This window comes from Phoenix dactylifera, chromosome 6 (genome assembly GCF_051530095.1).
Source record: "Phoenix dactylifera cultivar Ajwa chromosome 6, Ajwa_hap1_PhDact_Kaust_v1.1, whole genome shotgun sequence".
Classification (NCBI taxonomy): domain Eukaryota; kingdom Viridiplantae; phylum Streptophyta; class Magnoliopsida; order Arecales; family Arecaceae; genus Phoenix; species Phoenix dactylifera.
In genome coordinates, this window is record NC_143195.1 from 31,168,875 (window position 1) to 31,185,046 (window position 16,172).

General features: G+C 38.7%; 1 protein-coding gene across 2 annotated transcripts; it reads right to left on the reverse strand.

Moving 5' to 3' along the window:
- Nucleotides 1-4,129: 4,129 nt before the first annotated feature.
- On the reverse strand, nucleotides 4,130-16,172 carry LOC103716905 (ubiquitin fusion degradation protein 1 B-like). 2 transcript variants are annotated; one of them, XM_017845154.4, is made up of 10 exons: nucleotides 15,952-16,172; nucleotides 13,247-13,285; nucleotides 11,576-11,656; nucleotides 9,017-9,041; nucleotides 8,886-8,918; nucleotides 8,647-8,768; nucleotides 8,405-8,535; nucleotides 8,027-8,253; nucleotides 5,528-5,781; nucleotides 4,130-4,441 (listed from the first exon to the last, which is right to left on the reverse strand). In XM_017845154.4, exons 2-10 carry the CDS (start codon nucleotides 13,247-13,249, stop codon nucleotides 4,349-4,351), a joined length of 969 nt encoding a protein of 322 aa, XP_017700643.1. In that variant the 5' UTR covers nucleotides 13,250-13,285; nucleotides 15,952-16,172; the 3' UTR covers nucleotides 4,130-4,348. The 2 variants fall into 2 exon arrangements, with proteins under 2 accessions (XP_017700643.1, XP_008803325.1); XM_008805103.4 differs by having other exon boundaries at nucleotides 5,528-5,787; nucleotides 15,952-16,082.

Consider the following 16,172-nt stretch of genomic DNA (forward strand, 5'->3'; position numbering starts at 1 on the left):
TGGCGTGATCAACCATTGTACCAAAATGATAAATAAAATAAAAACACTAAAAACACTCTGAGCGTTAATAAAAAGGTTATTGCAAAAATTATAGCCAAATCGAAATAGAAATAATCTGTGACATGACTCTTCCAAGAGGCATAGTTATCTCTATTCCGGTTTCCTTATGTCTAAACCATATGTAGGGTCAAAGAATAGGAAAGTATCAAGAACATTAAGTGATTCCTAGATCTCAAGTTGTTTAATCCATTGAAGGTGTGAATAGTTATAAACTTGAAGGCCAATTGTTGCTGCTCCCTAAGCCAACCTTCTTTATTTCCTTTCATGTGCTCGTTGCAAGCTTTTAAATTTATATACACGATATGCATAGAAACATACGCTAGGTACTGTTATGTTTCATTATTTGCACATGGATCAATATAATCTATAGATTTAGCATTGACTTGTACCTGTTACCAATGAATAAATAGTGGTATTATGAAACCATCATCCAAAAAAAAGAAAAAAAGGTTGTTCTTCTCCTCATCACCATGTTCGAAAAGGAGGGGGTGATAGTGAAAAGAAGCCAGGTGATAGTAAGGCTGGTAGAGGATCTAGCTAGTAAATATATCCAAGGCATGTAATTTATGTAAATCAGAACCAATTTTTTTTTTTGTCTAATTTTAATTCTAGTTGGTATTTGCAGGCCTTGTTTGTTTAGGGTTGATCCTATGAATTTCGAGGGTAGGTTTGATCAAGATCAGATCAAACGCAAGTCGCATTCAGATTACTCATGATCAATCCAATCGCACTGCTACATGCTAAAGTATTCTCAATGAAGGACCTCTTTCGCACTTTTTGATTTAAACCATCCAACCCTGTGACAGCATTTCAAATCAACACTAGAACAGGGGTATTGGTGAAAAATTTCAGTAACCTTATGTTGTTTATTGAGTACGCAAGAAGGCCGCTTGGAATAGAGAAACTTTCTTTTCGTCATTTGGTGGTGTCAAAGAGCCTTAAATCTATATATTCTTTTAGATAAACATCATGGGGATTTGTGTGGTGTGTGCTGGAGATGATGTGAATTCTAACCTCCCAACCAACCCCCTTTTAGGGGATTAATGAAGCAAGTTATTACATGTTGCTTTGTATTAATCAAGTTACTATGAGCAGGACCACGTTTGACCATGAAAGGCTGAAACTAAAGGCTTAAGCTCTTGATGTGCTTCAGCTACGCATGCATAAAGAAAAATTGGAGTGCCAATATTATAATTCCTATCAGCTCAGAGAGGAAATCTTATGCAATACGAATTTCCATTTATTTTTAGCTCGATCACTTATCTGCTTTTTCTATCTCTCCCTATCCCTATTATTGTAGGGCAATCTATAGAAGAAGATCCCTTCTTTCATGCAATCTCTTACTTTGGAGGCTAAAGTTCTACTTGCTGTTGCACAATTTTAGCCTTTCAGCTTTTCTTTACCTCAAAAAACAAAAGGGTGATAACTTTACTATTTACCAGGATTTTAACTAGATCAGATGCAAGCAGTTCCTTAAAAAAAAAAAAAACTTTTTTCGATCATTGTTCAAAGGAAAGAACTCCATCTTAAGCTCAAAGAATCTTATATGAAAGTTGTTTAACTCTTTTTATCCACAGGATATGAGAGAGAGAGAGAGAGAGAGAGAGAGAGAGAGAGAGAGAGCAAAGTACATCCTACTAAACAAGAAAGAAGAATGCCAAATATTTTTTTTTGGTAAAAGCGGTATGTTATATAGTTCTAACGTGAGTACATCCTACCAAATCAAAAGAAAGTAAAGAATACAGGCACGGAGGTAAAACTGTCGATGTCGTCCAGATGAACTCTCCGAAGTGCCGAGCTACAAATGAGGTGACCCAAGCAGCAAAAGGGTGGTCGACAGGTACATGATGCCTTGTGGCTCCCTGGTTAAAGAACAGGATATCTTTCGATTCTTTGCAGCTCCTGAAACGCTGGGCGTAGCGACAAGAGAGTAGGTCCACCACCTCCGAGGGGGAGCATGTACATGTACCATCTCTGTCATGTCTCACTGTAGGTGACTCCTAACCACCAAACACATGGGTCCGACCCCAAAAGGTTAGAATAACAGATGATAAGGAAATTATCTGCAACCACCCTGCAATGAATTTATAATCTTGACAAGTTGGCACCCGCTTTTTTTAAGCCATTATACGTTCTCCTTCATCCTACCATTGTACCTTCCTCACCTTGTTTCAGATTTCCTTCTAAAACCAAAATTTCTCATTTATTTTGTGCTTGCAATAGTGTTGTAAAATTGTTGCAGGGAAAGATTAATTGCTTCTGATTTTGATTGTAGGAGCTTCCTAGCCAACTTTTCTCTCAAAACTTGCATGCACATGCACGTACGTTGCTGCACAAGATAATCTCCGGCGTTTCCGTCGGCTGAAAGTCCTATGGTGCTTTTTCCTCCAAAGAAAGTCCGACGGTGCAATTGAGATCCTCAACCCATTTTATTCCTCTCATAACGAAGGGCAGTGTCAGTTTTACGAGACAAAGCCTCTCCACTATATTTCCTGACCAGTGTTTGGACATGGAGGCTTGATCCAAAGGCAACAACCTTCTCAATGCGCAAACATAATAGCACGAAACCAGGCTCATGAGTTAGGAAGGAGATTAAAGCCATCAATCGTCTGGGTTTGGAATCACCTGTCCATGGCGATGATCATGAAAGCAGTGGCTTTAGGTCAGCAATGGCCTTATGCGACTATTATGGCATGAAAAGTGTATTCTTTGATGAAATATGACAACAGTGGTGGTCTTGGCTTAGGATCTACTAGAATCAAATCGAAAGAGATAACACATGCAACTTGTTGGCATCTAAGAGTACCCATTCGAACTCTGCCACTGCTGAACTCTATTGGATCTGGAAATGAGAAGGCGAATCAAAAGTGCATCTCGTTCGGTGGAAAATATGTCGCAAACAGCTGGTTGCCAGAAAAGTCCTGCTCCATCACCAAAAAAGTTACTGCAATCTCTGTTCCGATCATGCATAAAGATATCGAGCCTCTCTCCTTTTTTTTCGCTAGCGCTGTTTTCAGCAGCCAATTTACTACTATTCATAGACCTCTCGTGCTTGAATCCCTCTCCCAGCTCATTGAATATTTCTCCTAGCATGCCAGAAGATGTCAAGAGTGCAGACTGGATGATTTGGAATGGTCGTAATGAGAAAATTTTCCAGGGAAAGATTAAGAATGCTCATCCACATCACATCTATATGAAAGAAGCAGCAGTTGGGTATTATGTTTGCGCATTGAGAAGGAACTGGATTTCTTGTTACAGACCATGATGGCATATTACTGTGGGCTTCTTCTACTCATTTGCCTACTTGTTCTGTTCCGCAAGATGAGCAGCGTGGGAAGGCTTGACAGCTATCCAAATATTTCACCCTGCAAGTATTATTAATGAAGGGGATTTTCTATCGATCTACCATTTCATGGATTAATGGACCTCCATTGGGAGGTCATGGAAACCGAACCTTGCTGCGGGACGTCAAGAACATCCCTCTCTAGTTTCCAAGCAATCCACATTTTGAGAGAAGGAAACCAGTCACAAGACTAGCTGGCTGGGCAAGGAGCTAGCGGTTTCAATGGATCTAACGATTAAACCAATTACCATCTCATCTTTCTCAACTCGTTGCTGCTAACACCATCTGATGGTATCTTTATTGGAGATTAACAAGATTTGAGGCTTGACCTCCCTTCTACCGAAGAACAAAAAAATTGTAAAACTAATGCGACATCATTGGTTAATAAGTTAGCAATTTATTAAATCTTTCATAAGCGGTCAATATTTCACCTTCACAATAATTTGGGAATAATTCATAATATCCCTAAATAGCTTAACAATGATGCTATCGTTAGTGAAAATTCGGGAACCATTCAACAAGATTCAGCATTTCAGATTCCAAGTTTCTGAGAACGAGTAGACTTACCGCATGTTTTAAGGTTACAATAGCTTAATGATGCATGACACCCCAAAAGCCTCTCCTCTGTGAGAATTGCGTTGCTTCCCTTAAGTCATATTCGCTTAACCAACAAAGTAAAAGATCTGAGACTGTAAAATTCAGATCACCACTGACTAAAATATCAGGGATTCACAATACTAGATAACTGATTTAGACTGGAATGTGTTTGTGCAATTGCATCACTTACAGACTACCTGTAGATAAATAAGTTCACACTCCAAGGGATTTGGAAGGTTTCTATGTGAAAATATATTCTTATCAGAGAATGCCTTGATACACACAAAAGAAACAAACAGATCACGTGCGTGAAAATAAGTACTTTTGATCCATGAAAAGAGCGATTAATTAGCCCTTCAATGAGTAACTCTTCCCGGTAAATGCCTGGAACCTGGGCTCTTCTTTCTTGGGCGGCTCAGCCTTTGTTTCTTCTGTAGCAACCTGCAACACAAATCAGCATATATTAATTTATGGTGGAGTTTCATTCAGGAATTCTAATCATGTAATAAAAAATGTGGATAAAAACTGATTGGTTTCATAGGCATGAGTTGTTTGTGATATTTACCTCAGTTCCCGTATTTTGTGTTAACATAACAGGTGAATATAACGTAAGGTGACAAAGCCTGAATACACTGCAATAGGTATATAATTGATTGATAACAATGTCTAGTTTCTAGGCCTGATTTATGTTGTTGATCCTTTCCTAACACCTCAACCTTTTAATGTGTAATCGTAAGTTAAAATAGTATGAGATCCAAATGTCATAGGTTCTTATTCAGGCCTTTTTTTTCTTTGTATCACCATTTGTTATCTTGAATCTTTCCTTCTCGTTCCCCATTGAGTCATTCTTGACTCATTCAAGTCATTTACAACTCATTTACGCCTTCCCGTGCCTTCACGTGCATGATTCGGGAAGCATGTCAAGGGGATGTTGAGGCCTGATATACATCAATGACCCCTTCCCTAACAGCTAAAAGCTTTGGGGATGAGTTGGTTAATTAACACTTGATGAGCAAAAGGAGGCATGAGGCCAAAGGAATTATTCTTACTACTACTCTTTGTTATAGAACATTGCTTGACCATCTTCCTCCTCTTCAACTTTCCTTTCTTGCAAGAATTAATAAAATATATTTGATGACCAAGCTCTAGTAACATAAAAATGAATAGTTAATTCTCTAGAAACAATTCAATCAACAACGCTTATAAAATGAAGCTGCAGAACAGTGCTTAGTATTACAAATTATTTGCACTTAGAAAAGTTAACTACTACCGGCACAACTATGCACATTAGAATCAGCATGCATATCAAATTTCGAGTAAGTAGACTGTATGAGTTGGCCAGGGAAAAGGAGAGATCTACTGGAAGAGAAACTGGCCAAATTCCTTCACTTCCCCACATAATCAATTTACACTCAAAGAAGAAAGATAGAGATAGAAAAAAGGGGGGGGGGGGGGGGGGGGGGGGTAGGGGAGGGGTGGTGTTGGGGTGGGTGGTGGAGAGATGATGTTAGATTAGCTGAAGCGCACCTTGGGTGTTTCCTTGGGAGCATTATTTGCATTTGAACCAAAGATAAGCTTTCCCACAGATTGACGGGCAGAACTACTGGATGAAGTAGATGTTGCTGAGTGCTGTTTTGCATTTTTTGGTGATTCTATCTGATGATTCACTAGTGAAGAAGAGATGGCTGGCTCTTGGTACTCTGAAGGCTTTCCATCCAACCGTCTTCCAATGCCAGTAAAGGGGTTGAATTTTGGTTCAGCATCAGCTTCAGCCTCTTGATCTGAAACTTTCAAGACAGTAACACAAATCACATCAAATTTTGATAGAACACAAGTTCTCTCTTATTTTGCTAAATCAGCAGATGCCTTGAAACATGGACAACCAACTAATCAAGTACACACAAGAGGAACCAAAATTTCCTTTCTCAGACTGACTTCAAAGATGGACAAGGAACACTTCGGGCAACATAAGGGATCCAAATAGTGGTGCCTTAGTATAAGCAAATATCAAAGCTGCGAAAAAAATATGTGCATACAAAAAAAAAAAATTGAATCTTCAACTACAAAAAAGTGGGTAGTTCAAGTATGTAAAGTGAATTAAATAATCCCAGCAATACAAATGAACTAATTTTTCAACTGTAGCATGACAAGTGAATGTTAAAATTAGCACAAACCTTTACCCACAACCACAAATAACATTATTGGGTTCCAATAACAGCATGCTTGGTATCACTGGACCCACTCAATAAAAACCAGCTTGACATCCACACTTAAGTTGTTACAAGTAGTTATTTAAGAGATATGTTCAGATAAATGCATGTAAAAGAATTTCCCTATCCGCAAATTAGTGCTGGAAATGGGCTCAAGCTAGCCTATGGTCTGCTGGGCCAGGCCAGCTTTATATCGGGCTTCGGGCCTAGCTCAAGAGAGTAGTTCTTTGGATTCAGGTTGAGTTTTAGAGCCTCTAAAAATTAGGCCCAACTCAGAGCCCGACCACTGGCCCACTCCAAACCCTAATTCAATCTAACCCTAACCCATTAACCCCACACTCCCACCCCCATGCTGCAGCCTCTCTCCCATCCCATTCCCCTTCTTTCAGCCTCTCTCTCTTAGTGTGTGTGCGTGCGCGTCTCCCTCTCGTTCCTTTCCTCTTGCTCTATCTTAGCCCCCCAACCCTTACCCTACCCTCCCGCCTCTTCTCCCTAGCTGCCTCAACCTCCACTAAGCCCTCTTCCCTTGCCCTACCATTTCATCTGGATGAAGGGGTCAGAGATCCCTCTCTCTCCCTCTCCCACTCTCATGGCTTCATTCCACTTTGATCTCAAATCCTAATCCTAAGCCCAATCCATCCACAGCTTCATTTTTGTGTTGGCCGCCTCTTCAATCCCACCCTTGACTGGAAGCACTCCAACCTTGTTTCCTTTTGCAAGGCTACCCTCAACCACCTTGACTTCGTCTAGCCAAGGTCACCGAGCCCATCCTTGACCACGCATGGAGAGTCTTCTCCTCGGTCTCATCCATGACAAGATTGACCACCGATCTAACACGATAACCACCCCCATGTTGCCTCCCATCTTGCCACCTCCAATTGCAAGTCACAGGCTCGACAATGTTGGATCGAGCTCATATGCTGTGCCAAGACCACAATCAATGCCCTCCACCATGTCAAGCTCGAGTCTAGACTTAGATCAACCAGCTCGAGCTTAGTACAGATCATGCCCCCACCGATCTAACACGATAACTAACCCCATATTGGATCCCGCCTTGCCACCTCCAATTGCAAGTGCCGCAGCCTCCACAATGTTGGATCGAGCTTATCATGCTCTACCGAGACCACCATTAATGCCCTCCACCATGTCAAGCTCGAGCCTAGACTTGGATCAACTTGCTCGAGCTTAGTTCGGATCATGGTCATCTAGTCTACAGGCCAGCTCAAGTAGAGCACGAGCTTAACTTTGCAGAAAACTTTCAGGCCTAGACCTATATTTTGGCGAATAAAAAATAAAAGCAAGTTTGTCCCAATCAAGGTTCGCAGACCTGGTATCAAACCCTATACTAGCATCCAATCAATACACCCATGTTGGTATGGCACATATCTTGGTACCGACACTTGATAGGGGCGAGCATATCGAGTCTCAATACCCTACAGCCACAATATGGTACACGCCGTACCAGGTAGTACAGTCTAATACAACATACCATGGTGCCAATACATTTTAGCTCTTCCCTTGAGATCTTTGGCCTCTAGAATCGTGACACCACACCATATCTTCTAACTGAAAACAGCACTAGGAAAATCCAACACAGGTAAAGTGTATCTAATTACATTTACGAAAATATCAGAGCAAGCAATGGATGATGGAACTACCAGATCTTAGAAACATTTCTAGGAAGAAGAGGGACCTATATTTTGCATGGATAAGCCATATTAATTTTGCAGGTGTATAAATTTGAAAACCAAAAGGATAGTGGAAAGAAAATCCAAGAAAAAAAATAGAAACTATAGGGGTCACCCAGAATGGAAACCTTGATCTGGAGCTTCACTGGGAGTAGTTGAAGGTTGTCGCCGTTGTTCAGGTTCTTTATAATCAAGTGGAGGTGCAAAATCCACCTCACAGTCTGTCTCAATAATACTAATGGCAGAAGCAGGTTTTGTTTCCACAATATCTATGTAGTACTTTCTATTGTTGTAAGCTACCATGATACTGTCACCTGTAGTTAAACAGGAGAAGCTTCTTAAAGTTGTCTCCAAGCTGCAGTACGAAAAGAAAATGTTAATACCTCACCATGCTAATAAGTTACTAGAAAAAATGACATTCCATTTTATATCCAAAAGCATCGACAACAAATATGATACAGAAGCATGCTGATATAATAGTAATGGTACATAAGCAAATTACTAACATCGCCTTGGGGTTTGATATATCTAGAAAGTCTTTTGTGTGAGGCTGCAGTTTGACATATGTACCCTTAGGGAGGGTGGCATTTTTGACACGCACAGTATCTCCCTCTTGTAAAAGAAGATTTTGCATCATCTAAAGACAAAGGAAGAAAAATCAAAAGAAGCAGAAGGTTCCTTTTAGTTCCATTTGTAGATAAATTAGATTAAAACAAATTTAATTAAAAATTCTCTGAGTGATGCCAACCCAGTATGGCATGTAGATCATGCCCTCCTCTGCAACAAACTCTAGAACTCCACAATGTGAAACTCGTTCTGCGGCAGCATTGTAGAGTTCAAACAACATTGGATAATCAATGTGCAAGGATGCTGCAAAGTAAAGAAAAATAATAAATAAATAAAAAGGGAATGACACAAACAATCAAATAAATGAACATTTAATTTGACACAAGGTCTAAGGGAAAAGAGGACAAAAGGTCAAGTTACCAAGTCGATCAAGAGCAGAGGGAGGCATGATAACTGAGATAACAGAAAACATGTTAGATCATCAGAAGTTGAGGTAGCATAAAAAGAAAGATGGAAATTTGACACTGATCTAGAGGAATGAAGGTACATACTTTTATCACCACTTTCCAGCTGGGGCTGCAGAGAGAGAAATTAGAATTATCACAAGGATAAAAATGATACAAACACCAATTTTAGAATGATGGTGAGAAGCATCCTCCTCACTGAAGTCCCAGATAATATATTTTTGTTTCTTTGCTTATATTGACGCTTCAAAAAGTGGCAACAAAAGAAATGATATGAATATTCTGCCATGCCAAAATTAAAGGTTTCAAGAAAGAAAGCTAATTTATCCCAGTAAGTTGCCTAAAACCTTTGCATCGGTGGCGTAGTATTTCCCCTGGACTAGGTTGGATTTGGGTCAGGTCGATTGTGTGTTGTCAAAAAATGCTTATCCTGAACCAACCCGGATACTGGAAATCACTTCTCAAAAGAAATCTAGTATTCTCAATTTTCAGAATTGTATAATCTGCAAGGTACCCATTCCGTTAATTTTTGCTACAAGGCGCTCTCTCTATTTAAAGAAAATCCATTTCTAGGGCAAGTTATCCTTGGATAGCTGGTTCAGGCATCCAAACAGGCCCTATGCGTGCAATGAAAAGATATTTGCGAAGTCAAGTTTCATGCTTAGCTTCATCCCTATAATTATGATGTTATGACTTTCATTGGGTCAAGAGTAGGAACAAATTCAAAAACTATCTTAAAACTGATAAAGATCAATTTGAACTTTGGACGATATGATTAATGCATTACTTTCTGATGTAAATCATATAAATGGGGCTATATTTGGTCCTAATCATAGAGGAAAACGCAAATGCTACTCAGCTGCTATTCAGGGATATTTTGGTCCTTTAAACCAACCTTGGCTGCCCTAACTTTAAAGACAGCCAGGAACACACAAATGATCATAGCAACCAGTGTGCTCCTCATCTCTAATCCACCACATCTCTCTTTTTCTTCTCTCTCTTTTTGCACTTTTCTCTTATTTCCAGATTCATTTCCTCCTTTTTCCTCCTCCTTAATACATCCTTCAGATCTCACTTTTGCATGCGTCGTTAAGGCCCCGTTGCTGCTCCAATATATTTCGTGTGTTTACAGGTGATTGTTTACTTGTATAAACACAGATTTAGGTAGAAATTGAAGAAATATGAATGGTCCTCAGTCCTCACAGTGCATCAAATCAGCATTGAGATCAAATCTAGTGCTTCCTTGGTCTTGATATCGATCATGGATACTATATACTGCCATTATCTCTTTGTAAAAGAACTTCATTCCTCCTTTGATTCTTTAAAGAGAATAAGTGCCAGCTTCAATAAGCCATCTTCTTCTCCAGATGAGTCCAAAATAATCATGCAGCAAACTCAATGGTTTGTAACAACTGCTTTGTTCTTGGTGCCTTTAAAATGTTGTAACTTCTTCATGCATAGACAAATGTTAACAAAGAAGATCCATTATTATGTTTCTTTTTGAACAGGATTTATTGCAATGCTAAGAAATGACATATGGACTGGTATCAGTAAGATCAAGGTCCCTACTGCAGATTTTGTATTTATAAGCAAATTGATCTTGCATGTCCGGATGAGCATGCTGTTTTTTTTCCCCAAGTATTATAGATGACTTCACATTCATGTTAGTCACTTTGTTTCTGCATGTTACATGTCCCATGTACCAGAATTACTAGTAAATCCACTTGAAATGATATCACTTCTGACAAGTTGAATGGTGAATAAAATACAAGTATTTGAATATTTTCTAAGCCAAAACAAAGAAAGATGATTTTGTATCCACGGTTTAGTTTCTGTATTTACACATCTCATGGACTAGAATTATTAGCTGATCCACTGGAGCTGAGTATCACTTCCATCAAGTTGAACAGAACTACCATCTCCAATGTCCCACAAGCATACAAGAATTTTCTAAGTAAAAGGACAAAAAGATAATTGATCAATTCCACTCCTCATATAGACAATGCTAAGTATGGAGAGTACGGGAGAAAGGATTTCCAGATCATGGTCACAGAACAGCGTGACACCCAATATTAGTTCCAATGTCATGTTTCTATAACCTCAGAGCAAACTTGAGCGCAGAAAATGTATCCAGCACGACCTAGGAGGATCTTCTTTCATTTTTCTGCAAAGTCAAGAATCTCGGAGTCTATTGACAAAAGAACATGATGAAAATATTTGATATCTTTTCTAGCATTTTCAATCAAGGAGACAAGTCCGTAAGACCATGGTACCCTGGTGGAAAAAGTATATCTGTGGTGTAAATAGTATATCTGTTGACCTTCTTATGTGTCATGATATCCCAGAAAACAATTATTTGATAAAAAATCTATACATGGGAGCAACTAAGTAAACTGTCAATTATTCTCCTTAATAAGTAGCTCCATTACGAATGATGATTCTTGCAACCCAAAGAGTATTTAGCAAGGGTTTTTAGCATACGACATATTTTGGATAGTCAACTATAAACATCAAGCAATCATTGGACAACAAAAAAATGGCAGTTAAAAGCATAAACAGCATTCAGTGAACATATAACTTAAGATGTATAGCAAACTTAAAATTTAGTAACACCATGTGAGTTACAGCATGAAAAGAACACCAAACCTTATCAATAAAAGATGCAGAATAACAACGGTACGTCTGCTCAAAAGAACTTCCATGATAACCATAATAATCATCGAAGAACTGCAACATTTGAAAGCAAAAAAGTCAAGGAGAATGAAGATAATTGTTGAGATGCTTATTTTCAAAATTTTGCATATGGAAAATGCTGTAAACAAGGTTTCAAGTACCAATTCGCTACCCATGCCACCACCCGACTATTTTGGGCGTACAGAGTGTTGGTATAGTAAGCCGCCCCAGTACCTAGTGTTAATACAGGGAGTATACTGAATACCAATTCTCTATATGTCCTATACAGTATGCATGGTACAGACTGGTCCACTCAAGTACTTAAAACCTTGGTTGTAATGCTATGAAGAATGTTAATCCAGCATATCAACAGATCTGACATTGAGCTTGACCACAAAGTGCCAACATTGCCACTCTAGTTATTATGGAAAAAGATGTCAATTTATTTATGAACAAATGGTGGAAGAAGTCAATAAAACTACTAGTAAGCAAGTGAATGTCAATAAAGTTATTCAAGGCAAGGTACGTCGTACCAGCCTGAACCAGGCAGTACGGGGCTTACGGTACTACTGGTTCAGTATGGGTACCCAGTATGAATGGCGTACCGACACTCGGTATGCGATAAAAACTCTGTATCATACCATACCGATACTATGCTAGTGTGGCACCGGTACGGATCCAATACCGAGACAGCGAAGCTTGATTTAAAATTTTGATAAAGATGGAGAAAGGCATAGATTTATTGTCTACTACCTATTTTAATTATTCAAAGAAAAGGTAAAAAATAAAGGTAGGCAACCGAGAACCCAGAGAGGTTGGTTCCTTTAGAATCCTCGATAAACTGACAGGCAAAGCATAAGCTTCTGAGACTTTTTAAATGATAGATCCAAAACATTAGAAAAATCATGTGAAAAAGCAAGGTTAAGTAGTTAAGGATATGATTGTTACATTTGACTGGGCTGCTAAAACTTGATTAAAGATCTAGCATTTGGTTCAAATATCCAGCATCATATGATTATTTGTACAAGGTAACATTACATATCTATGTAAAGCACTAAAAGTACAGACATCACAAAAAGATGACAACAATGGCAACAATGAGATGTTGATGACTATGTTGATAAAATCATCCCTCTCCCTACTGGCATGCCTCTCATAAAGTAATCAGAAGAGGCATGAAGCAAGTACCGCACATGAGACTCTATTGCATGTATTTGTATAATTTATAATACCTTATTAATTGCTTCATGACTTAAGGCGTGGCAAGTTTCAATTTTGTTTTCTAAACAGCGAGTAGTAGAGCAATCTACCTATAGCAAAATCTTCAATACCAACAATTTGATATTTCCACAGCAAAAAAAGGCACAAAACCTGAATTTAATAAATACACAACCTTCTAATCAGATCCCTCAAAGGCATATTCCAATATTCTTAAAAAAGCAATAGTGCTACAACATGTAACAAACAATTAGGAACATAAAGATCACAATGAAAGATGCAGCATTTATGAGACAATATCATTAATATAATAGAAAATAACATATGGATTTCAAAAGTTAAATTTAACATTCTAATAACTCCATATATAATAAACGAATACTGTAGTAAGGACAAAGTTTTGAGAATTGCACCAATAAAACATACCATTTTGCCTAGATCCCAGCACTTAGCCCTCCAGTGATCCTATCAGTATGCAATTCAACACACGTAAGTAACATTTACTATTGAAAATATGTATATTTCCCATGAAAATGTCAAACAGTAGTTACAAACTTAAAAGAAAAATACATAATGGCTCATCTGCAACTGCATATATACACTGAATACTTAGTTAACCACAATTAGAAGCCTATGTTATCATGAATAAGCTTAGTCATAGAAAATAAGAAGATATTCATGAAATGAATTCATGCCCTGACTTTATCATGTATAAAATATTCACATTCAAGGCAAGTTGTCCAGCAACTTGAATAGGTAAGATAACAGATGAAGGTTAGCCAGCTTGCCACTTATTTAAGAAATAAAAAGAATAAGAATATTAGGTGTTTAATTTTAAAGGTTAGATCTCTAGGAGTTCACTAAGAGAGTTGATAGGATTTCTAAGTACATAGAGAGCTACGATGGAGAAGAAAATGAGAGAATATTACTTGATATTTTAAACCTAAAGTTTCATATACTTCCTTCTATCTAGCGGTGGTGGCTAAAATGGTGGCCATTGTGGACAGAAAGGTCAAGATCAACTCTGAAGGTGCAAATAATTTGGATAAGTTGTGAACTTGACATAATCCAACCCAGATTGGCTTTATTTCTGACTCTAGATTATTATTAAATGGTTCAAGTTCACCATGCATCTAGTTTAGGTTGAGATGTACAATCTCAATTTATGGGGAAAAAATTTATAAAAAAAAACTCACCTTTTGAATTATTTCATCCTGGACTAATCTATATTGTTCATGTCTTTCAATTTTGCAGTTTTGCAAATGTATGACCAGTGTGATCAAAGTATTGGATCAGGTTCAAATGTCGTATATACAATCAATCAATCCATTTTTCCTCGATCAGGTCTAAGATCAGTTATAGTTGGATTAAGGTATATTAAACGCAATCACAACCGCTCTGTAAGTATTAGGGAAGTATCATTTAGGCCACAGACCCTTCTTCATCAAGTCAGTTGAACTCATCATATACCAAGGTCAAACCTCTCAGCAGAAGCCTAGGATACTTCCTCATCATAAATAGAAGCAACTAGGCAGGTTATACTGGAAAGTGATACTGCATCACATATAAAAATAGTCATGGGGTGAAAAGGGGGCGTTTTGTACTTATATCCCATTTTCAGTGATTGTATAAAGGGAACTAGAACAAGAGATAGTTCAAATAGCATACATTGTATAAAAGAGGCGATTCAAGTAGAGAATCAAGATACAAAAAATGTGAATTATTGAGCAGTTTTGCTGCGATCTTCTAAAGTGTCAGAGTTTTTTTTTTTATTAAAGCTAAACAGAGGTTCTTTTCCCTTCTCACCCTTGAAGAAGAGAATTCAACTAGGAAACCTATTCGGTTCTCTTGCTAGAAAATATACTAACTTGTAGCCATAATTATTTATACACTGAAATTTCAGAATTCAGTCCATGTGATCCTAAAGCTCCATGTGATCCTAAAGCCACGACCATCTTGTTGAGCTGCAATATCATTGTACTCAAAAGCTCATGACCCTCATCATATGTAACTTAAATCCCCCATAATTAATTAAACACTGGAATTTCATAATTTAATCCATGCAACCCTCAAGCCATGACTATATTGTTGAGCTGCAATATCCTTGTATGCAAAAGCTCACAACCCTCATCATATGTAAGTCAAAATCCTCCCCTTGAAGTTAACTTTTTTACATAGCTTTGACTGATTGAAGAGCAGTTTGGATGCCCGACTAGGAAATCCCCTTAAAACATCCACACGAGTGCAATTCAGCTGAAAAGAATGGATTGGACATCCAGATTAGCCCTGTAACCCCAGGAGGATAGCCAAACCTATTTAAGATGGTAAATCTTGGTGCCCCAGAAATCATGAAGTAGCAAGATTGATCGGACAGCCTGGTTTTCCTGATTTCTCCCTTCTGTTGGCTCCTCTCATCATCCGATTCCTTCCTTTTGCATGATATTCAGCCGGCATGGCAGTGAAGAATCCAGACAGGCCCTTAATTAATTTCATAGCTCAAATCTCCTTTCTGCAATTTATGAACATGTTTAGCGCACCGTAGTTTATCATGTCCAAAGGAAGGACACGCTTGTTGCTATTTATCACCCATCAATTTCCAATTGTCATCTACGCATCGGAGAAAACAATTTATAAAATTAAAGATTTCACCTACTAATTTAGTTTTCTTGGTGATCCTCTGAATTCATCAGTGTGTTTACAATTCACAGACGCGCAAACACACAGCATCCTGCCGAGGCCAACGTACTCCGAGTGTTGGCATCAGCAAGATCATAAAAATTCGACCATAAACACGTCTTTTCCCCCCACCGCACCCCCCCCCCCCCCCCCCCCCCCCCGCGCGCACAACAAACCTGCCCAAAAAAAAAAAAATAATAATAATAATAAAAAAAATCTGAGCCTTGTCAAACAGTCTCACATGGACACAGATTTGTTGGAGTAAACTACAAACCCTAGTTTTCAAGATTGCAATTGGGGGGACGCAAACAGCGAGCTTAGAAAAAGGGGGAAAATCCAACATTTCAGATGCATCGAAGATCAAAGGAGAGACAAATCAAGAATTCCCAGTTTTCATAACTTTATCAAGACGAGATTGAAGGAAAAGTAATTGGAGGGCGCAGAAGAGAAAATACCGCTCGGTGAGAGAGGATTTTGCCAAGGCTCCGCTCTACCGCGCGGAAGGGAAGAGACAGGAACGTGCACTCCGAGGGGAATATCTGGCGATCGATGGGGAAAGCATCAGCCCCGGACGGCGGTGAACCGGGATTTCATATGGCTCGTATATAGGTCACAGCCACAGGCGATGCGTGCGGTGCCAGCGGGTCCGGTCGGATCCGGGTACCCTCGAGCCGAC